This window comes from Nyctibius grandis, chromosome 20, assembly GCF_013368605.1.
Source record: "Nyctibius grandis isolate bNycGra1 chromosome 20, bNycGra1.pri, whole genome shotgun sequence".
NCBI lineage: Eukaryota > Metazoa > Chordata > Aves > Nyctibiiformes > Nyctibiidae > Nyctibius > Nyctibius grandis.
Window position 1 is genome coordinate 8,271,501 of NC_090677.1, and position 23,356 is coordinate 8,294,856.

General features: G+C 47.9%; 1 protein-coding gene across 2 annotated transcripts in view; it reads left to right on the forward strand.

Annotated features, from left to right (window-relative positions):
• Positions 1-23,356, forward strand: part of MDGA2 (MAM domain containing glycosylphosphatidylinositol anchor 2) — a 320,069-nt gene that overhangs the window by 98,956 nt on the left and 197,757 nt on the right. Inside the window, exon 2 of one of the 2 annotated variants that reach the window (XM_068416528.1) lies at positions 5,153-5,292. In XM_068416528.1, the coding sequence (XP_068272629.1) occupies positions 5,153-5,292 (140 nt within the window). Of the gene's footprint in view, positions 1-5,152; positions 5,293-23,356 lie in introns of those variants that run through there. The other variant, XM_068416529.1, reaches the window with a different exon arrangement.

Consider the following 23,356-nt stretch of genomic DNA (forward strand, 5'->3'; position numbering starts at 1 on the left):
GGACCCTGTTTGTGCTGGTGGAGCACGAGAACAAACTCTTGGAAAGGTTCAGTGAGATTTCTTTGTTGTTCTTGGTGTGGTGCATGAAGGCCAGGCGTGGAGATCCAGGGTGAACTAATGCATACCAAAAGCTGGAGGTGGCTGGGAACGTGTGGAAAAGGAGGAGGAGAAAGGCTTCAGCTTCCAGGTGTCACTGGAAGAGTGAGAAGCTGAGGATGCTTTTTGTGGAGGTTCAACCCTCTTATAAAAAATCCATTTACTCTTTGGTCTGGTTTTAATTTGACAATGTCCTAAAGTCACACGTAAACAAATATCTCATGCTCTAGAAACTTTCGAGGTTAACTTAGAAATCATAAACAAATACTTTTTTGATTCTCCATGTCTGTGGAGAGGGAGTCAGCCTCTTCTCCCAGGCAACAGGCGATAGGACAAGAGGACACAGCCTCAAGCTTGGCCAGGGGAGGGTCAGGTTGGACATTAGGAAGCATTTCTTCTCAGCAAGGGTCATTAGCCATTGGAAGGGGCTGCCCAGGGAGGTGGTGGAGTCACCATCTCTGGAGGGGTTTAAGAAAAGCCTGGACATGGCACTTAGTGCCCTGGTCTAGTTGCCATGGTGGTGTCAGGGCAATGGTTGAACTCGATGATCCCAGAGGGCTCTTCCAACCTCATTGATTCTGTGAGAGAGAAGGGAAATAAATAGAAATTGCTGGAAAAGAGCAGCCAATCAAGGGGACCCGTGTAACGCCGATATATAACAAGATGTGGTGAAAGCTCAGGCTGGCACCATTTTTCGTCTGAAAGAAGAGATCTCACGGCGCCACACAACTTCTTTGCAGCAGGAGCCAGGCAGGGCTGTCCTTGGTTTTGTTGTTAGGGCTTTTCCTTCGGACCTGACCCTCAGCTTTCCTCGTGTGTGCGCGTTGCCGGGAACAGCACCGCGATGGGTTCTTTCATGCAATATTTACTGGGTATAATCACAAGACAAATTCTTCTACAATGCCACAAACAAAATCAATGCCAAGTATGTATTACTTTAATGCCTCGTCTGGTATTAAATCCTTGGAGGCATGTTTCAGAAGCAGCTGTAATGAATATTCTTGCAGCAGAGAGGGAAGTGACATTTCATAATTATGCAATGCCTTCTGAACCATAAGGCTTTAAAACTTAAAGAAATAAGAATATTTTTTATTTTCCTTTATTCATTTGATCTCCTCTTAAAGCAGTGTATTCTTTTGCCATAATAATGCACAGGGGGATATTTTTTATTTCTGTATTGCCTTCCCAAACCTAATGGATGTGGAGCAGTGGCATAGACACTAAAATGAAGGACACTTCAAATGTAATTTGAAGCTATATGAATGTAATATGAATGAAAATGTAATATTAATGTAATATGGATATAAAAAGGCAGCAGGATGTTGGCATAATGTTGCTGACTCTTCTAATTTTCTCAGAAGTCTCATGATCTGTGCTGAACCTTGTTTTCCTTTCTGCTCCGTGGCTCTGCTTTAACATTTCAGGGTTTCATTATTTATATTGTGGGAGATGATCAAGCCCTGGTCGTGGCCCAGAGCCCTGGTGTGCGGTGGCTGTGCATGGCAGTGCAAGGAGGACGCTCCGTGTCCCAGGACATTGAACTCTTGAGGTGTGTGGAGGGGGAGCAGCTGTCTTTGCACTGTGAAGACAGGCTGAGAGAGCTGGGGCTGTTCAGCCTGGAGAAGAGAAGGCTCCAGGGAGACCTTCTAGCACCTTCTAGTACCTGAAGGGGCTACAGGAAAGCGGGAGAGGGACTTTTTACAAGGGCATGGAGTGACAGGACGAGGGGGAATGGTTTTAAACTGAAAGAGGGGAGATTTAGATCTTAGGAAGAAATTGTTTGCTGTGAGGGTGGTGAGACCCTGGCCCAGGTTGCCCAGAGCAGCTGTGGCTGCCCCCTCCGTGGCAGTGTTCAAGGCCAGGTTGGATGGGGCTTGGAGCAACCTGGTCTGGTGGAAGGTGTCCCTGCCCGTGGCAGGGGGTTGGAACTAGATGATCTTTAAGGTCCCTTCCAACCCAAACTGTGCTGTGATTCTGTGATAAAGCCGCAGGACACAGAGCACTGGTGCTGCTGTTCTACTCGGCAGAACATTTCTATTATTTAAAAATAATAAATAAGAATTAACAGAATCTTTTAAGGTCAGTGTGACACATGGGACTAACTCCTAAACCAGGACATCTCTGTCCTTGCAGGAGGGACAGTGAGCTCCATGGGAAGAGCAGCCTAGACCCATGGTACAAAGGGATGGATGGGTGGGATGTTTCTAAGCAGTAAGGGGTGCATTGGTCTTTAGCCTGTATTCACCTTCACTGGATAGGGGCTGCCTGCAGAAGTGGAGAGGGGGAGCTGATGGGTCTGTGAAGCTCGGTGTGCGGTGGCTCAGGGAGCAGAGCTCGCTGGAGGACCTGCTGGAGCTCGCTGTCCTCACTGGAGGATCTCCTGGAGCTTGCTGCCACTGTCACAGATGGAGCTGTTGGGCCACCCCTGCCCGATGGGAGGCTGCGAGCAAGGGGGTGGCTTTTCACTCTCGTGCCCCGTTGGTTAGTCTTGAGTGCCCCTCCTCCTCTGACTGTTGTCTCTGTTGATCTGATGGTCTTCCAGACCTGTGTCACCTCGTACCGTCAGACTTGTGAGCACACCAGTAGCGCAGGAAATATCCATTCCCTGCACGAGCTCTTCTGCCCACGCCGGTGCTCTGCAAAGAGCCTCTGCCGAGAACAGATTCCTTAAACACTTGCTGAAGAGGTTAACCTAGGCCAAGCACATGGAAAATGATCTGAATATAGTAGGCTGAGGTGGATGGGGGCAATGCGAGGTAGCTGGAAACACCAGGCTTAGTCATTACAGCCTGAAATAATTATTCTCTTCCCGCTCATCCAGTTGACCTGACACTGTCCTCTTCAGGGCCCTTTGCTTGAGGCTCATTTTCTTCAGCCTCTGGAGTGTGAGGGTCAGAAATCTGAATTATTAGCAGGCTGGTATCAAGTCTAGGCATTGTGCAGCAGTTGTTACAATGGGCTGTGTCAGCTGGGAGCCGTGTGTGGGTCAGACCGGCCATGGCGTGGAGATGGGAGGTCTGTGGGGGGCCAGAGCGATGCGCCCCAGGAATCCCCCGTGGGTGTTAGCCGAGCAATTGCGAGTTAATCAAAAAACAAGTAGACTGGTGCGAGAGGGAGGCGATGGGCAGCACAGCCCTAAAAACGGAGCTGTGGTCTTGGGGAGGGGGGAACAGCTGAGGAGAACGCACGGGTGTTATCCCAGCGACACGAGGCTTTGTGTGTGGGAAACAGAGCTGGGAGCTCAACAGCTTGGAGTCCTCCTGGGCTTAGCTATGATTGTTCTGCTTGCTGGTTGTGATTTGAGTCCAGCTAGGACTTTAAGGCTTATCACAGAATCAACCAGGTTGGAAGAGTCCTTTGGGATCATCGAGTCCAACCATTGCCCTGACACCACCATGTCAACTAGACCAGGGCACTAAGTGCCATGTCCAGGCTTTTCTTAAAGCCCTCCAGAGATGGTGACTCCACCACCTCCCTGGACAGCCCCTTCCAATGGCTGATGACCCTTGCTGAGAAGAAATGCATCGCAGCCGTTCCCTGCACAGAACAGCCTTGAAGCGCCGCTCTGAGACTCATCCAGCTCTAGGGAATCCTTAGGAGACAGGAGGAGCAGAGTGGGGGGGGCAGGACCTGCATGGGCAGGGCTGCAGGCTGCAAACCCCCTCGCCCTCCGCGGAGCAGGGGCTGGGGCCCGGCCAGGGTCCCTGTGTCGGGAGGCGATGGGGTTTGCTCAGGGCTTTGGGAAGGGGACAGCCCCCCACCCCGCCCCACCGCCCCTCGCAAGGGTCGCGCAGGCGCCTCTGCTGTGTCTCAGCGCGGAACCGGGGACCCCCCCACCGCCGCCCCAAAACCCCTCGCCACCTTCCCAGCAGCCCCTTTACAACAGGACGGTGGGCAAAGAAGCAGAGCCCCCCCCCCCTCCACCGCAGCACCCGCTGGCAGAATCTGGATCCCACTGAACCCCCTCCTGCTCACCCCCAGTCCCCCACTGCCACCCAAGGACGCTGTGACAAGCCCCCACGAGTGTTCTCCTCCCCGTGGGGTGCAGCACCCTGCCCTGGAGCGGGACCTTTCCCCCAGGGGCAGGAGGAGAAATGCCTTTGTGCTCCCCGGCTTCTCCTCCCAGGCTCTTCCAGCCGCGGCACCCAGGGAGGTGCTTTGCAGCCCGGCCGGGCTGGGGACTGGGGCTGCTGAGGACTTTGCCCAGGGCTTTTTGTCTCGGGGGGCTCCTTCCCTCGAGCCCCAGCACCTCACGACCCTATTGAGGTCGGGAGCATGCTATTGAGCAGAGAGGGTGAAATACTGGGTCTTTAAAACTCCCTGGAATGACTTTTTAATCTCTTCTGCTGTTTAGTTTATGATACAGTACTACTGACAAATAAAGTAACTCAAGTTTCTTTCTGGGAATTTTAATAGTTGTGACTTTTGTGGTTCAGAATTAAAGCAAATTGTAGAGCCAGGAACATGCTTTGGAGACTTACTGAAACAAAGCTGTGATTTGTACGTGTGGTATTAGCAACAACAATGCAGTTTTCCTACATGTACAACACATAAAACAGCATTTTTCCTGTCGTTCAGGTTGCATATACAAGAAAATTAAAGTAGGGTTCTGCTTGAACTGAACCTCCGCTCCAAATCCTGATCCCTCTGACAGCAACAGGATCTTGGTATCAACTTAGGGGGACTGATGCTGCTTCCTTCCAATTTCTCCTGCTTAATTTTAATGGTTTAATTAAGGCTTCTCGTTTGCATAATGAGTGTGATAATACATTTAGAGAGATGCGTAATAAGAACGAACAATACTGCAGAGTTCGCTTGGAAATTGAAACAAAAATAACTGGAATGCAAATGAGTTTGCGAAGGTTTTGGTCAGGGGGTTGCTGGGTATTAATGAGTACCTCTTATGGCGCTGAGTAAGCAAAGAGTATCCTCCACGGTGACAATACTCAGCTCCAGCTCTGTCCTCCCAGCTGGGGTGCACAAGGCTGCTGCAGCGGAGCAGGGCTGAGCAAAGAGGGGCTGATGCTCACCTGGTTTCTCTCTCTGGGTCTTGCAGCCCCCCCCACGGTGCGGATCGTGCACTCGGGCCTGGCGTGCAACATCGAGGAGGAGCGCTACTCGGAGAGGGTCTACACCATCCGGGAGGGCGAGACGCTGGAGCTGACCTGCCTGGTCACCGGCCATCCTCGGCCACAGGTGAGCCCCTCGCCGTGCCCGGCGGCAGCCTGCCACTGGGCACCTTCCCTCCGCCCTGGCTGGCTCTGAGCCTGGGCAGGTTGGCTTCGTCTTCTGCTGAGGACTAGACTGGTGTAGGGTGGTAGAGATCAGTGCAACAGGATCTGAGGCGGGGGGATTTGTCCAGGCTGTTGGTTTGATATTGGGGTGTTGTAGGAGAAACATCAACAGCAGAAAAGTTCATGACTGGTTTTTTTGAATGACTGGTTGGGAATGTGGTATTCAAGTCAGCAAGTCTGTGTTGTACTGGCGTCCTGATGAGAGAGTTTGAGATTCACAGAGGTTGGTGGAAGGAAAGGAAAAGCAAATATGAGGATGGAGACAACTGGAAGTAGACAGTACGCACCAGAGTGAACAGCTGGCGAGGGGACACACGAGAGCTCGCAGGAGGCTCGCTGGGTCTTGGGTGCCATTGGAACCATGGCGTTGAAGCCCTGCAGAAACCAGAAGTTAAACAGAAATAAATGACCCTTTTCCAGGCCTAACTCTATTTTATAGCATCACGTTCAAAGCCAAAGTGTCTTCTCAGCTTGTGCTGCAGCTGCTCTGGTGTGTCCCCCCATCGCCACCCCCTTTGCTCAGCGTATCCCATTAACAGGTTATTTTAGATCAGGACCTTCCCAGACCTGTGCGGGTGTAATGCTTTATTCCCCCCACACTCTGCTTTTCAATTTCCATCTTTTCCTTTACTCTTTGAACCAAACCTGCTCTCTGTTCCCTCAAAGTGGCCGCTGCTGCTTTGCTGTGTCCCCTCATCTTGCGCTGTTGGTGAACGGGCTGAGTACTGAGAGCTGAGGGTGTCTTTAGCTGAGATAACCACGTTTCACGGTGCAGGTATCTGTATGAGGTTTTGAACACTAGAATATACCTCAGAAGAGTTTTCTTTGCAAGGTGGTGAATTAAACATCTCCCTCTTGCAAACGCCCAGGACAGGCGGGAGCGGTGGAGTGCAGTTAGCTGGGGTGGGAGCTGGGGAGAAGGGAGTTCACGGGAGACCTCGAGTCTGCAGACAAGTGATGTTCCTCCAGGAACATGTGCTGTTCTCTGCCCTTTATCCCGTAGCTGTTCCCAATTTAATGAGAAGATTGAAAAATGAAGAAGTTGAAGTTTAGCCCGTGCTGGTCCCAGGGAAGGCGTAGGTCAGGCTGTGCCTTAGAAAACTCTACTTTAACCACACACAGTTGCACTCTCTCAGCTGCAGTCACACATTACAGCCATGTTATAAAACAAGCCATTTTTCTTTTAAATTAAGTGATCCCTGTCTAGCCTTTGCCAGGTGAAGGAGGAAGGAATAAAAAAAAGACCAAAAATAAAGAAGACAACTGGGCTAATTGTCCAGATGTTTTGATAACCCCCCAAAAGAGAACAGTGGTGTTGTAAAATCAGTGCTGTTGTCATGAAGTTTAACATTCAGTGCCTCACAAGGTATGAAAAGTATTTATTGCCCTGCTGATGTATTCTCTGCCATTGCTGGTTGTCTTCTTCACGCCATGGGAGACCAGTGGCTCATTGGACGTTGTCAAGGGAGACCTGGGAAGATGCTGGTGGCTCCTCGTTGGAAGAGCCAAGTGAGAGACTCTGGGTTGATACAGACCTCGTTCGTGAAAGTTGATGATAACGTTTTAATGTGGCACCAACTGAAGCAGGAAGGGAGCACCTCCCACCTTGGGGACACTTTTTAGAGGGTCTGGTATGGTATAAGGTGCTGTTCAACGTGGGGAAGATGGGGTCTGCCCCAGGCTGGCTGCCCTCGCCAGCCACCTCTCTGAAACAGGTCCATGTCCTCAGTGCCTGTTAGTAATGTTGGATTGATTCCACCTTCCCAAGTAATGTTGGATTGATTCCACCTTCCCAAACCTTTCTTATCCAGGCTTATTTAACAACTTTTTAAGGTCCCAAGTAGCCGAGTGGGGCTGTTATCCATCAGGAAGCACTTTGGACCAGCCGTGAAAGGTGCTGTCTCAAGCAGTACCAAAACTGCTGAATCAAAACAAAAAAAGCTCTTCAACCAAAACGTCTTATGAAGAAAGCAACCACACGGCTGCTTTTTTCATAAAAATCTCTATTTTCTCATCTGGGATTCAGGATGGAAAATTGATTTATCTTCATTTTACCTGTTTATAGATTTCCCTTGTCAGCCAGCACCTCGCTCTGCTCTCCTGCGCTTGCTCTCACGTTTCCGCTCTCTGAAATATTTCTTTGTAGATTAATTGCCCGAGGGCAGGGGGATGGTTTTGGTAGTCTCAGATGGGTGATTCTGCAGCGAGATACGGGAGGCTTGGCAGGGCTGCGTTTGAACATTAGCCTTTTTATCACCTTCCTATTAAATTTCCATTCAATTTTAGTGCTCCAGAAAGGTAAAAAAATAAAAAAAGGGCCTAAGACAACACAGCTTTTGGCATTGCCATCTTTAAACTTCGGGAGCTGCAGCCCCTTGGACTCACTGCCCATGAAATTTGGCTTCTCTTAAACAAGACTGATGTGGATCTCACCAACCTTGGTGGTGCTTTTGTCAGCGGGGCTGTGGGGGGAAAGCACCTATCAGGGTCAGGGAGGAGATTGGGGTTGGTGTAGAGTCAGCAAACTGGTGCTCGCTGTTTCCAGCTGTCAGAGAGCTACTGTTACCTGCTAATAATTGCTCGTGGGTGTTTTAAATCCAGATAGTGTAAGATTTTTGTTTATTTTTCTTCTTGAATACACTCTGCTTTGTGGGCCTGGTTCTTTAGGGGGAGGTCTGCAGTGTGTTTCTGTTGTGACCAAGAGGCAGTGGCTGTCCCGAGGGGATGAATCCTGTGTCTAGTTGTGGGCCCCGCACTTCAAGAAAGATGTTGAGGGGTTGGAGTGAGTCCAGAGGAGGGCGACCAAGCTGGTGAAGGGTCTGGAGGGTCTGAGCTACGAGGAACGGCTGAGGGAGCTGGGGGTGTTTAGCCTGGAGAAGAGGAGGCTCCGAGGTGACCTTATTGCAGTCTACAACTACCTGAAGGGAGGTTGTAGCACAGTGGGAGTCGGCCTCTTCTCCCAGGCAACTAGCGACAGGGCAAGAGGACACAGCCTCAAGCTTGGCCAGGGGAGGTTCAGGTTGGACATTAGGAAGCATTTCTTCTCAGCAAGGGTCATCAGCCATTGGAAGGGGCTGCCCAGGGAGGTGGTGGAGTCCCCATCTCTGGAGGTGTTTAAGAAAAGCCTGGCCATGGCACTTAGTGCCCTGGTCTAGTTGCCATGGTGGTGTCAGGGCAATGGTTGGATTGATTGATTGATGACTGTAGTATCAAAGCTGGTGGGGCCAGTGTGGGTGTGCCCGCTGTGGTGCCAGGGCACTCTGCTGCCTGTTCTTCTCGTGGCACCCTGTGTGATTTGAGGCTGCCCGTGGTGGGTGTCTGCTGCACATGGAAGTCTGGGAGGAGGAATGAACGGCGTCTTTTTGTTCCTCTTTCATGTCAGTGCTCCCGCGTGCGTTACCAAAGCGCATGTTTGTGCCTTTTCATCTTTCCAGGCATCGCTTTTAACTTTCCCATCACTTGCTCTAGTTCCGTAACAGGCTGGTGACGTGCCTGTGCCTCTTTGTGATCTGCTCCACATCACGTTGAACTGACACTGCTCCGGAGGGGCGTCTCTTTGAAAAGGTGTCTTCAGGTTTGCTCTCGCTGGCTTCCCACCATGTGCTGCAAAATTCTCCCTCAAATGAGTTACAGGCAGGTGGAGACAGGGAAACTCATGTCTTCAGAGTGGTGGGTGCACGTTCAAACTGGAAACTGTTTTGAAACTTTGTTTAAAATTTTTTTGAGGTGTAATCAATATCAGTGAGACCTTTGGGCAGAATCAAGGCTGCAGGAATTATTGCAAGGGGAGAGAATTACAAACACTTGCACACTGTTGATCCCCAAAACTCAGCCTCACTCTTAATTACACAGAAAGCTCTGAGCACCCCAACACATCCCTGCGTGTCTCCTTGTTATCTGTGCGGTGACAGCGTTTGATGTATCACTGCTCTCCCTAATTTGCAGCATTCTTATACACAGCACTCATCACTTGATCTATTAAATGTGCCATTAGTTGCCATAGAAACTAATTTTCCTTGATTAAGTTTTTAAAATGCCACATCCACGCTCAGGTGAAGCAAACGGTGGGTGGGCAAATGCGGCCCTTTTTTCATAAATTACTGCTTGCAGGATTTTGCCCAGAGGTTGGTTTGGATTTTTGAACAGAATTCTGCAGAGCCCCTGGCTGTGTGGGAATGAGGCACCGTGATGATCCTCCGCTGGCTGAGCTGAGCCCAGCCTGTGTCAGGCTCTAGCCTGTGCTGGGGGGGTCCAGACGGTGCCAGGAACAACTGTGACTGTCCCGAGGCGAGGAGTGATGTTTGGACCATGGGGGTCAGAGGAAGCAATGTCTTCTGAAAGAGCAGGGACTGGCTGGGATTCTGTGTTCCTGGTTGTCCTCTAAAGGCTGAATGCCAAAGACCTTGCTTTGGGGAAGGGAAGGGATGGCATCCAGAGGGACCTGGACAGGCTGGAGAGCTGGGCCTGTGCAAACCTTGTGGAGTTCAACAAGGCCAAGTGCAAGGTCCTGCATGTGGGTCGGGGCAATCCCAAGCACAAACACAGGCTGGGCGGAGAATGGGTTGAGAGCAGCCCTGAGGAGAAGGACTTGGGGGTGATGGGTGACGAGAAGCTCACCATGAGCCGGCAACGTGCGCTGGCAGCCCAGAAAGCCACCCGTGTGCTGGGCTGCATCCCCAGCAGCGTGGCCAGCAGGGCGAGGGAGGGGATTCTGCCCCTCTGCTCCGCTCTCGGGAGACCCCCCCTGCAGTGCTGCGTCCAGCTCTGGGGCCCCAACATGAGAAGGACACGGAGCTGTTGGAGCGAGTCCAGAGGAGGCCACGAAGATGATCCAAGGGCTGGAGCCCCTCTGCTCTGGAGACAGGCTGAGAGAGTTGGGGCTGTTCAGCCTGGAGAAGAGAAGGCTCCGAGGAGACCTTCTGGCACCTTCCAGTACCTGAAGGGGCTACAGGAAAGCTGGAGAGGGGCTTTTTATAAGGGCAAGTAGTGACAGGATGAGGGGGAATGGTTTTAAACTGAAAGAGGGGAGATTGAGATGAGATCTTAGGAAGAAATTCTTTGGTGTGAGGGTGGTGAGACCCTGGCCCAGGTTGCCCAGAGAAGCTGTGATAAATGACTGTGTCGTTTTATCCCCTTGAAATCAAGGGGCTAAGACATGCATTTATTGCTGATTGTGTGTGAAGAGAGCGGTGGATAGCTTGACTCTCCTGCAAAGCAGTACATGGGAGGATCTGTGTTTGGAAGACCCAAGATTTTCTCCTCGGTTCTGTTTTGCTGTGTTTTCTTTCCACTTGTAGGAGTGGAGTGCTGTGCTGCTGGCCACCCTGTCAACAAGTAGCTGAGAAGCTGCTAGGGGATACCTCGTGCTTCCCGAGCTCAGTGCTTGCACTGCCTGAGCAGAGCCAGGACTGCTGCTCCCCCAGGGCACGCGTGGCCCCAGCGACGTGCACCCTGCCTGGTGGGAATTCGGGTGGCAGAAGTGGGTGGTCCAAGTGGCACCGATGTTCTTCCTTGGCTACAGCAGACTGGTGGGGAAGCTGAGCTGCCTCACGCTGTGTGCCAGCTTGGTCAGAGCAGGAAGGTGCTGAGCACACAGCCTGTCCTACAGGAACAGAGGTGGTGGCTGGCAGGGGATGTGCTCAGTGTAGGCTTGGTGCTTGGGTCCCCAAAGGTGCCTGGGTTGACCAGGGCGAGCCATGTCAGGAGCGGCTGGAGTTAACAGGGCTGTCCCATGTACACCTGCTTTGTTGCAGCTATTGTGCACAGGGTGTGGATGATGGGGTTTCTTTTGCAGATTTATATTGCAGAAGAAATTCTTTGTTGTGAGGGTGGTGAGACCCTGGCCCAGGTTGCCCAGAGAAGCTGTGGCTGCCCCCTCCATGGCAGTGTTCAAGGCTAGGTTGGATGGGGCTTGGAGCAACCTGGTCTGGTGGAAGGTGTCCCTGCCTGTGGCAGGGGGTTGGAACTAGATGGTCTTTAAGGTCCCTTCCAACCCAAACCAGTCTGAGATTCTAAGAAGGATTTGTTTGATTATAATTATCATCTGGTGCTGGCTGGTACGATGAGGCTTGTTAGGTGGGATGGACGAGGCTGCTGTTGCGACATTGGCCAGCACCTTCCTGTGGGGTGGGATGTCTGTGTTCCCCAAAGAAACACAGAGCCTCTTTTGGAGAAGCAGAAAGGAGCAAAGTTTTCAAATTAGAGAGGAGGATCAACAGGGAGAATATAAGGGTGGGTAAATGGGCAGCACATTTGTCCTTATCAGGGCTGAGAGAGACTGAAAGGTCAGTCCAGCCCAGCACAGCCCAAGTCAGCAGCAGTTTTTGCTCAACCTTCCACGTTTGCATTTAGAAACAACAGCAGGGAAGGAAGAGAAAAAGAGTTGTTAAGACTGTTAGTTGCACTTGCTTATTGGGAACTTTTTTCCTGTCTCAAATGAGTGAGGAATAAACCAAACTTCTGGAATTAAATACGTTTTTGGTGGGTACCAGCACGTCTGGTTAGTCCTGAGTGCACAAACGTCGTGCACTCGCTTTGTGTCTTGGTCCCAAGAAGCCTGGTGCAACTCCAGGAGCCTCTTGCTCGCTTGTCTTTCAAGGCTGTCCCTCAACCAGGATGCTGTGACTTCTGTCAGGGACTTTTTTTCATATTTAACGCTTCTTTCTCTTGTCAGACAGAGCAGGGGAGGGTTGTCGTGAGCACAGAATGTCTCTGCAGTGCTCTGCAGAGGTGTGAATTCAGATGCTGTGCTTTAGGAGGAAAACACCAAATAAACTGTTCGTAGCCTGAACAGCAAAAATGGTATGTAAATTTTAATCACGTATTTCTTTTCGTGCTGAAGAACGAGAGAAATACATGCTTTGGTAGCTAAACGTGGGCTTCGTTGAGTCAAACTTTTGTGAAGGGTTTTTTTCAGCATAAAATGCGGGCTAATTTAGTCATGAGTCAGCCTGGATTTTGTCAGGTGTTCACTGACAGTCTTCCTGTGAACTGGGGAGTGTCATGTGAAATCATCATCACTTTTCCTAACAAGAGGAGAATTATTGTAATAAGGATATGCAGAATGTAATAGGAAAACAGCTGTTCCAGGGTAAGCAACCCCCCTCCCCACAAATTGCTTTCTTTGGCCTCATCAGCAGTTAATAAGAACTCCTATCAATTAAAATAGAAAATGTAGCAACCACTTTACCTCAAAGGAGCCTTTTATGTTTCACTTGCAGCTGATCAAAGAGAACATCACGTGGGTTTTCTTGTTTTGTTTTCCTGAAATGTTGCTTTTTATATTTTAATGGGTAGAGCGCCAGGAAATGTTAATTCCTTCTTTGTGCACGGTAATAAGGTGAAGCTGGGATTCTGTTCTGAAACATTAGGGAGGCTACACTAATCACACTGAGTAATTAAGATGGTAAGCATTTTAAATAATGAAGGTGTTTCTGTAGTGTGCCACGGTTACATGTGTCTGTTGATGGAGATACCTCGCTGCTTGGCAAGGAGCTGGTTTGTTGGAGCTGGAAGGAGAGGTGGGTGAAGCGCTGCGTGGTCCACGTCAGCTGCCTGTTAACTCCAGACGTTCATGGACTGGGGTTTTGCAATGCTCGTTGATATCCTGACACACCATGGCTGTTTGGAGAGTTGCCTTTACTTGCTTCTGGACCTCATTTATTGATGTTGTCAATAAATATATTTTTGTCTCGATGCTGCTTTATGTTGTCTCACTGCTAAATCTTACGTAGCCTCAGCTGTGAGGATGACTGTGGGAACCTTGAAGGAAGAGCAGGCAGAGGTGAAGAAATAAGTGGAGAAGGAGGGAGGTCCAGAGGTGCTGAGACCCAGCCATTTCTGTTAATTATGGACATGATGGTAAAGGTTATAAGAATTTAGACTTCCCAAAATGAGGGAATGAGGAACGGCTGAGGGAGCTGGGGGTGTTTAGCCTGGAGAAGAGGAGGCTCAGAGGTGACCTTAGTGCAGTCTACAGCTACCTGAAGGGAGGTTGTAGCGCAGTGGGAGTCGGCCTCTTCTCCCAGGCAACCAGCGCTAGGACAAGGGGACACAGCCTCAAGCTTTGCCAGGGGAGGTTCAGGTTGGACATTAGGAAGCATTTCTTCTCAGCAAGGGTCATTAGCCATTGGAAGGGGCTGCCCAGGGAGGTGGTGGAGTCACCATCTCTGGAGGTGTTTAAGAAAAGCCTGGACATGGCCCTTAGTGCCATGGTCTAGTTGCCATGGTGGTGTCAGGGCAATGGTTGGACTCGATGATCCCAGAGGGCTCTTCCAACCTGATTGATTCTGTGATTCTGTGAAAAAGCAACTGAGAAGAAAACACAAACCACTAAAGAAGCCATTTCCCCCCAAATCTGTTTTGCACCTGAAGTCCTTGCCTACTGGCAATCTGATACTAAAAACTCACAGATCAGCTGTAGTTGATAAAAGGGCTTGGTGGAGTTGTCTTTGTTAGGTGGAAGTTATAGAGCCCCTTCTCCACCCTGTCATGGAGCGCAGAACCTTCTGGGCAGCAGTAACGGGGAAGGTGCAGCATCCTTGGGGGTCCTCCCACCCCTCTGGCACACAGGCTTTCCCTGTGACCCTGAGCTGGGTGCTCTGGTCAGTGTCTGCGGGATGGCTGGTGGCCCTCCTTGCTGGGCTCCACCGAGCGCTTCATCTTCATGATGACAACAGTCTTGTTCCCAGTGTAACTATTAAAATGTAATTCTGTCTGGAGTGACATAGTTTTGATGAGACAACTCATATGCTGCAAACAGCACATTGTCCCACTGACCATTTTGTGAATATGCCTCTGTAAGAAATGTAAAGCTTCACCCTGTCATCTGCAGGAAGCTTCATTAGAAGGCACGTGGTTTGCAAGCTGGTGAAAACCCTAAACTCCTCAGTTGTGTTATTCTGAATGATTGACCAGTCGTATCTTGCTGATTCTTCTGGTTCTCTGTGTCTTGACAAGAAATACGTTTGCAGGTTTCTAAACAGGGCTTGGAAGCTTAAATCAAGATAAATGCAACATCAGATATTGTATTTCAGTGGCACTCTCTCAGTTGAGAATATTGAGCCTAGGCTTGCTAAAGCATCAGCAATCACCGAAATGAGACTATCAGAGAATCACGTGGAGTTGGAAATGAGATCAGGGTTGGTGAATTTTAGCATACCAGTTTCATAGTGACCCTCGTGGAAGCTTAAAAGCTGCCAGAAATCCCCTACAGAAAGTTTCCAATGAACACAGAGCATGAATCTCCCATCACCGATGGTAAACAGCAAAATTTTCTGGTTTACTGAAGTAAGGACACTTGTCCTCTGAATGGGTGGCATCTGTCTTCTCCCCTTCCCCTGGATCTTCCCCACCCTGAACTGTGCTCTGCAGTCTTTGGTTTCTGTATGTATATTGTCAGCTTTTGTTTTCCTTTTTCTTGGTGGCCCTTAAAAGGGTAGAGGGTTGGCTGAAAGGATGGAGACGTGGCTCTGGGATCCTGCAGAAGTACCTGTTTTTCCATGACTGTTGAACATCCTAGTCTCATAGGCAAAAATGAGGTGGGTGGTTTTGGAATGAGGTCTGTTGCTGTGAGGTCTTGCTCACTGCAAAAGAATGTATTTGATGAGTAAAGAGAGAATTTAGTAACCTAGGGAAACTAGCAGCATATGCAGATCTGCTGTGGCTGAAGCAGAAGTACATTCTGGGAGGTAGTCTGTGAAAAGATACCTTCTGAAGAAACACTTGAAGATGGTTTTTATGGAGCGGAATAGGGAATCATTCCCATTGCTGTGGACGTAGTGAAAGACGTGTTCTTCTCTACCTGTGAGTAAAACCTCAGAGCAGCGAGCTCCTCGAATGTTTTCCCATAGCAGCAGGAAGTGTTCATGGTTGGAAACCACATTTGTTTTGCTGCCCTTTTGATTTCTTCTCCAAAAATGATACACGTTAGATCCAAAAGTCCAAACATACGTTAGTGGCATGTCCAAGACTGGACATGGCACTTAGGGCCATGATCTAGTTGACATGGTGGTGTCAGGGCAACGGTTGGACTCGATGATCCCAGAGGTCTCTTCCAACCTGGTTGATTCTGTGATTCTGTAGTGCCTCTGAGAAGGTGTGGTATGACAACAAACTTGACGGTAGCACCTTCTATGCTTGACTGAAGAGTTTGTCTCTAGAGCTGATGCCCTTCAATATTGATTTGTTTAACACTCGTGTGCATGGCTGGCAGTTCTGCCACTGAACATTAGAGGCTTGATTGTTCTTCAGAGCCTTTTTCTTATATCCCACTAAATTCAGGAGGCAGAGGGAAGGTGGTTCTGTGGCACACTGGTTCTACATGCTGTGAACTCTACTGTCCTGTTTTCCACATATCTTCCTACGGTCTTGAAGGTGGTGCTTTCACAGCAATAACTTGATGGCACCTGAGGACCAGGAGCTCTACCCTCGACGACTAAGGCAGGCTCTTGAGATTGTGGCTTTTGCATTTTAAGGAAAGAAAAACTACTCACAAAACCTAGTCCATCTGACCTCTCTGGTGGTGATAGAGTTTGAACAAATTGGGTTGTTTTCTGGTCTGACCGTTAAACGACCCCTCTGTGATCCTTCTGGGTGTTTTTATTCTCTGTGCTGCTACCAGCCTGTTCTCATAGATAAAATTATATCCCAGACTGAGCTCTCCTTCAGCCTCTGGCAGCTGGGAGTGGCCGTTTGGGTTTATTTTTGCTGCCATCCACCTGAGTGCTTGTATCTGGATGCTCTGCAGCGCGAGCGAGCTTATCAGGCTGCAAAAACCATGTGCCTTTTGCTGAAGGATGCTCTGTAATTGAGGCTTATTCCCAAGTGGTGCTGAAGAGCTCTTGTTATGTTAGTTGTTGGGTTAGGCTTCCCCCTCCACCTCCAAGCTTTTGGAGTCAGCTTAGGCATGTGGGAGGTTTTTGTTTGTTTTTGTTTTGATTTATAGGCTGTGCTGTATGTTAGTAAAGGCAAGAAATCTAAACTTGAAGAGGAGAAGTTGAATTTAAATAAGATTAACTATTTAATCTGTGTGTAAATGTTTACCTTCCCAGCCAAAAGCAATTAAAAAAGACTCAACTCTCGCTGTCCCAATTCATTTGGCATGCGCCAGGTATTTGTTCTGGTGCTGTACTACAGGGTGCACAGCACAGATGCTGAAATAAAGCTAAACAGAACTAAAAAAATTGCTGTTCTGAGAAGTATGACTATCTTGGTTGTCTTAGAGGTAGCCAAAAATTACAAGGAGCTTTAAAACGCCTTTCTAGGGTGTAACAGCATCTTCCATTAGAACAAGCAGGAACAACTTGTGTTTTGTTCTGTGCTCCCTTTTTCTGTGTGGGCTGTTATTCTTCCAACAGCAAGTGCATAATTAGACACTAAATAATAAATATCTCCCAGATTATTCTTATTAGTGTTTTTTTTTTTACAGAAAAATGTTGTTCCACTGCATGACTCTCTTCTCCTCAGTTTTGAGTGGTTTGACTTGTTCTACCCCTGCTTGAAAGGTATAACCTTGGCACAGTCTTGATAGGTCCTTATAAATAATTACAGCAGCATTATAGGCTGAATCCTCTTGCTCTTGCAGATTTCAGGATCCAGGAGATAAAAATAACAAGTGAGATTTTTTTTTTTTCTCCTCATGTGTCTATCAATCAAAATGATAAAGATATTTATGACTTGCACGTTTTAATGGTGTAATTAGATATAATTACATGTTCAAATGATTACACATATGAACACTAATTACATAATTGAAGACAATTATGCTAACTAGGTAAATACATAATTAACTAAAAAATCTCTTGTAAAATCAAGGAAATTTGCACAACAGCCAAAGAAAGTAAAATCACAATAAAAAATAAATAACCCTTTCAATCTGGAAACTCCAAGAGCCAGCCAGCCGTGTGTAGTTGGAGAAGACCTGGACGTTTACCTTCTGGTGGGCTGAAGTTTAGTTCAGCTGCCTCTTCTATTTTGTAGTCCCCTTGTCAAAGGAAGGTGAAAATTAAAGCAAAAAGCTGTGCTGTAGTTGCATTTGTCTTGGTCTCTGGCAATGATTTTCTGACCTCTGTAGGCTGGATTTTGGTGGTTTGTTGGGGTGGGGGCTTTTTTGGGGTGAAGAGGGAATTATTTTGTCTTTAGAATTGTGGGTTCTTAATATAGAAGGAAGGGAAAGCTCAAAGCCAGTTAGTTTGTTCCTCCTCCAAGAGAAGGCTCACAGTGGTGGTGGTGTCCTGCTGAGGCTGTGGGGTGGGGGCTTGTTAGACCCTCCTCACCAGCCCCTGCAACACGCTTTCCTCTGACACACCAGTGTACTTTGCACGCCCTTTCCAGCTGCAAAAATTAGTTAAGGCTCATGCAGTAGAAGTGTAGTGAGATGTCTAGAGCCTCAGTAAACTCCCCAGTGCAGAAGTGTGTTTGGGGATGGATCATTACTGTGTATCAGGCAATGCTGAATTAGTGGCTGTAGACCCTCTTCCCTGTGCTGTCAGCTTTTCCAGTTTTAAATATTCTCTGATTTGAATCTTAATTTCCCTTTGGAAATCAGCTCAGTACATCGTTGCTAAATATTGCGATGATTTCCTCAGCTTTTGCTCTACAAGCCCTTAATCCTGTCCTTTTATTTCTAGTTGCAAGCTGAACCAGGTTCTTTTTCTTTTCTTAACGTCTATTTGCAATTCTCTTGACATGTGGGAACTGTTCCCAGATCCTTTTCCTTGGCACTTGTGGGAGTCATTTAAAGGTGTGCCAGGAAAGCTCAACAAGACATGAGTGATGCTATTTGTGATTACTGGATTTTTTTGTAAGTTTTCTTCTCATCGGGTTCTGAGTTGAAATAAGCTAAAATCTCAAAGTCAGTAGGATTCAAACATGTGCTCAATTTCTTTTCCCTGAACAAAGTCTCACAGAACCCTTGCCAGCTGTGCCAGGTACAGGGCAGAAGAGACTCAGTCCTTTTCCAGTGTCATTTAATATTGGTTTGGACTTCCTCACTGTCTGGAGGAGGCTTTGCCATTTCATCCTCTGAAACAAAGAAAAAGAAAGTGTGCACAGAAGTAAAAACATGCCACCAGTGGTGTGTTTTGGTGTCTGTCACTGGCAGTTTCAAGCAGAAACCTGGGAACTTCCATCCTGCCTGAGCCCAGATGTCCCTTGTCCTGTCTCCTGCCCAGCACCTGGAGTGTATAGGTGGGACGTGCTTAATCTTCCAGTCTCTGGGTGTCTGATGTTTTGGGATTGCCTCATCAAAAGGTTGCATCTGATGACTGTGGTAACTAGGTGTGGATAGATTTAATTCCCATGAATGAATGAATATTCACAGAATCAGTCAGGTTGGAAGAGCCCTCTGGGATCATCGAGTCCAACCATTGCCCTGACACCACCATGGCAACTAGACCAGGGCACTAAGTGCCATGTCCAGTCTTTTCTTAAACCCCTCCAGAGATGGTGACTCCACCACCTCCCTGGGCAGCCCCTTCTAATGTCTAATGACCCTTTCTGTAAAGAAATGCTTCCTAATGTCCAACCTGAACCTCCCCTGGCGAAGCTTGAGGCTGTGTCCTCTTGTCCTATCGCTGGTTGCCTGGAAGAAGAGGCTGACTCCCACTCTCTTTTGGAATCAATTTAGAGCCCTGGACTTCATGTCATCGTGTTGGTTAATAATTTGTTAGTTACACAAAACAATTATATATTGTATTTTGAAAGGAAAAAGTATTATTTTGAAAAAAAAATTCTGTTTTGATAATCTCAGTCAATGCTTCTGATTTCTTATGTTAGAAGAAATCATGGTCTTGATGCAGTATCTGTGACTTGTGCTCAGCAGCTGCTGATCTTTTCTGGCCTTAAGTCTCTTGATAGCATTTCATACCAGGCTGCCTTCTCAGCTGAGCTGCCAGCTCTCTCTTGTCAGGATTTTCTTCTATTTTTCCTTTTCTTCCTGCTCCCCCACTTCCCAATTCTCCCACCTTTCAAGCAAAATAAAATGTCATCTCCTTTCTTTGTCATCACAGCTAGAACAAGTTAAATCTCAGGATCTCGCTCTCATTTTTAGCTCAATGAGATTGTGAGGTGTAATTCAGCACGAAGGAGTGCTGATTCCTGTGGAAGGGAAAAAGCACAGCTAATGTTACTGTATCACTGAGATTTAGGGTTTAATTGAGAAAGATGTCTGGAAATAAGGCAGGTGTGCATCTTCAGTCTCAGAGGGATGCAACGCAGGGTGGGCTGTAGGAAATGCTGGTAAGGGCCAATGCGAATGTCAAGGCAGAGCCTGGTGGTCATCAGCTTTCAATATTTAGAAGGGATTTTTCTCAGAGTCTCTTCGTGCACCACGTCTGCTATCAGCGGTGTTTGAAGTACAGCCTGATTTTTTCTGGATTACGTTTTATGAAGTTTTTAAAATGGGAACTAGTTTAAGTAAACACCCTGATATTGCATTGCAGGGAATCAATAACCTCGGTGCTATTTGCAGAAGAAAATGTAGTGGAAAAAGAGCCATTTAAACCCAGTGTTTTATGATGTTCAGTTAAGTGGATTTAATTTGTTCAAGCAGAGGTGGGCCAAAAATGTGGCTGGGTTACCATCAGAGTGCACGGTGCGGGCCTGCTGCCTCTGCAGCCTGGGGCTTTGCTGGAGAAGGGAAGGCAGTGCCTTGCGTGCTTGTGCAGGAGCAAAGAATTACAGATCCACAAAACTTCGGAGCCCTTGGGAGCTACAAGCATGTTCTGGAAACAAAGCTGGTTTCTTAGTTTTTGCACAGAAGGAAAACAAGTGCATTTTTCTTCCCGTTGTTGGCTCCTCTGTACTAAGAGTGTGTAGGTCTTTGCCTCGTAGCGTTCTCCATCTGCACAGAAATAGCTTTCTGTTGCAATTCTATTTTCGCCACACGTGCAGCCGTGCTGGCGTCAGCGACTGCGGCTTTTGTTTTCTCGTTTACAGATGCATTTATTTGTGACGCTTGTCAGTCAGTTTGAAGGCCGCATGTCTGCCCAAAAATATCTCCCCTAATGATTGTTGCGGGAGGTAGTCAAGATTCGTATTACTGAGAGACCAGAAGAGAAATATTTTCTTCTGCCTTTATCAGTTTACTTGTAAGTCTCTGACAGCATTTTGGGTGTGCTCTGTAAAGCTGTTTGTCCTGGTTTGGCGTAAACCAGGCCAATTTTCCTTTCAGTGATTTTTACTTTCAGCTAAGTCTCTTGTAAGTAACGGCACTTTCTGAAACTCACTGCATGTTTTGCAGACAGTGTCTGCTTCTAGGACTGGTAACGCTCAAAGTTCGTAGTTATCACTGAGGCACCGGTAGGGATGTTATGCAGAAAGGCTCTTGCTGTACTTCTTAGAGAAACCAAGGTCACTGGTTACGAGTGAAGAGGTGAAGGGGGGGTCGCACCTGCAGGGAGGAGTGGACAGGGCAGGTGACCCAAAATTGACCAACAAAGGTATTCCATCCCATACACGTCATTCTTGGTATAAAGCAGGGGGATCACGAGGGCCTCGGCCTGCTTGAGCCTTCGGGCCCGCTTGAGCCTTCGGCCCTTTATTCTCCCTTCTCGCCCTTCTACTATGGCCAGTGTCCAAGGAGGACTCTGTCTGTTTTCCTGCTGCCCCCGATCCCGATCCGTGCATCCCTGAATCCAGCTCTCGACCGTCGCTGGGCCCAGCCTGGGCCTTCCCAGAGCCTGCCCTGCAGTGCCGGTGGGGATATGGCCGACATCAGGGGAGCTTGATCTTGGGTTTGTATATATTTGATTATTCCAATATTATTATTATACTCTTTTTCATTATTATAGTTTAGTAAAAGTGTTTCAACTTTCCAACCCATAAGTCTCTCTCCCTTTTCCCTTTCCCTTCTGGAGGGGAGGGAGGGTTAACAGAGAGCATCTGCCACAGGTTTAACAGCCGGCCCACTTTAAACCGTGACACCGTTTCTCCTGAATACTCTGTTTCTCCCAGGTGTCTTGCAGGGGAGTGAAATGGGTAGAGATGGAGAGAATGAGAAGCAGAAGTAATACCTGAAAGGACTATTATAAAAGGAAAAAAGCATCAATTTTAAACTGCCTGGATTTCAAGATAGCTTTGTCACTTTGAAACACGATTCTATTATGAAGAGTGACTTTAAAGTAGAAAAACCCTGTTTAGCAGCCACTTTTTCCTCTCTCTGTTTAGACTCCAGTCTGCTGAGTTTAATGACAGAAACACATTTTTCTACCTTTTTTGCTCTTGAAGGAGACAAGTAGTTCTGGGAATGAGGGAGCTGACGGCTTCTGGTTTCCCTGTGCTGCTTGTGCTGTGGTTGCACAGCAGCTCCTCAGACCTCTGTCCTCCTCTAACACCCTCCCACATCCCTGTCCCCAGGCTGGATGAAGGCATCACCTCTGGGTGCCAGGAGGTGGGGATGGTACCGCTCCGGGGCTGGCTATGTGCCCGTGCTGAATTTTGGTAAAACTGGGCTCTGGAAGGTTGTGCAGGGAGGACCAGCAGCCATGTAAGACACTTTGTTTGCAAAATTGGGCTAGTAAGAGTTATTTAGGGTAAGGTTGGGTTTTAAGTCTTTGGGCACTGTGAGGATGGTGCCTTGGTTGCAGTTGTGCAGAAGTGCTGGGTGGTGGAAATCCAGAACCAGGTGATGGTTTGGGCTATAGAGCTGGTTCCTGGTGGTGAGCACAAGGAGGAGATTTCATGTCCCTGGATCTGTGCTGAAACTTCCAGCACTCCTGGAAAAGTCCTTTGGTACTGCTGACTTCGGTTTAGTGAAACATCTTGGATAGAAGATACTTTGCATAAACATCTTAGGCTGAGCAAATGGAAAGCGATTTCTAATTCATTTTATTACCGCCTTAAATTTGCCTCCTATGTGGAAAATTGATCTGCTATTGAATTTCAGTCCCTCATGTGTGTTCTTAAAGATGTTGATTGCTTCTCCCTGATTTTTCATTTGATGCTGCAGATTTGCTGAGCTTATCACTTGCTCTCTTGAACATGTTTCTATTACTTTAATGAGTACTGTGGCTTTTCTCTATCCCCTTGCCAGTTCTTCAACATCTTATAGAAATGTAGAATCACAGAATAGTTTGGGTTGGAAGGGACCTTAAAGATCAGGTAGTTCCAACCCCCCTGCCACGGGCAGGGACACCTTCCACCAGACCAGGTTGCTCCAAGCCCCGTCCAACCTGGCCTTGAGCCGGGGAGGGGGCAGCCACAGCTTCTCTGGGCAACCTGGGCCAGTGTCTCACCACCCTCACAGCAAAGAATTTCTTCCTAATATCTCATGTAAATCTTCCCTCTTCCAGTTTAAAACCATTACCCCTTGCCCTATCACTACATGCCCTTGTAAAAAGTCCCCCCACCTCCCCATCCCAAATCCTTTTTAGCAATTGCAGCTTCTGAGAAGTGCACAGAATGGTGCCTTCCTAGGAGGTAAACTTTGCAGAGCATCACTGGAAATACCTCATCCATGGACCCAGTTCTCTTCTTTCCAGCTCTTCCAGTGACTGGCCTCCAGGTTATCAGCTTTCTTACTGTAGCATTGCTCTTGTAATTCATGTGTGTTTGATTATACCACCCTTTCTTTTCGAAAACTGTAACGATTTTTGATCATTTACTGTTCTTATATGGCAAAAATAACAACCTATTCTGTCACTGGGGGAAAAAAAAAAAAGGTGCTATGATTTAGATCAGCCCACAGGGGAAAGAGTCGTCTAGATGTGAATTTCGCAGAGTTCTCTGATGGTCTCATCACCAAGCTTAATTCTGTGTCCGTGGTAGTAGCTACAAGTTACAAAATGTCTTGTATTTATTTGCCTTTAAATCATTTAAGAACTATAATGACTGAATTTCCATGCATTTAAGTTATGAGGATGTGTTTATGACTCTGGTGGTTTAACATGATACACCACCATAAAAATTAATAAGTAGGAATTCAAATGGTGCTGTGTCTGCTTCATTCTGCCCTTAAATTATGTTCT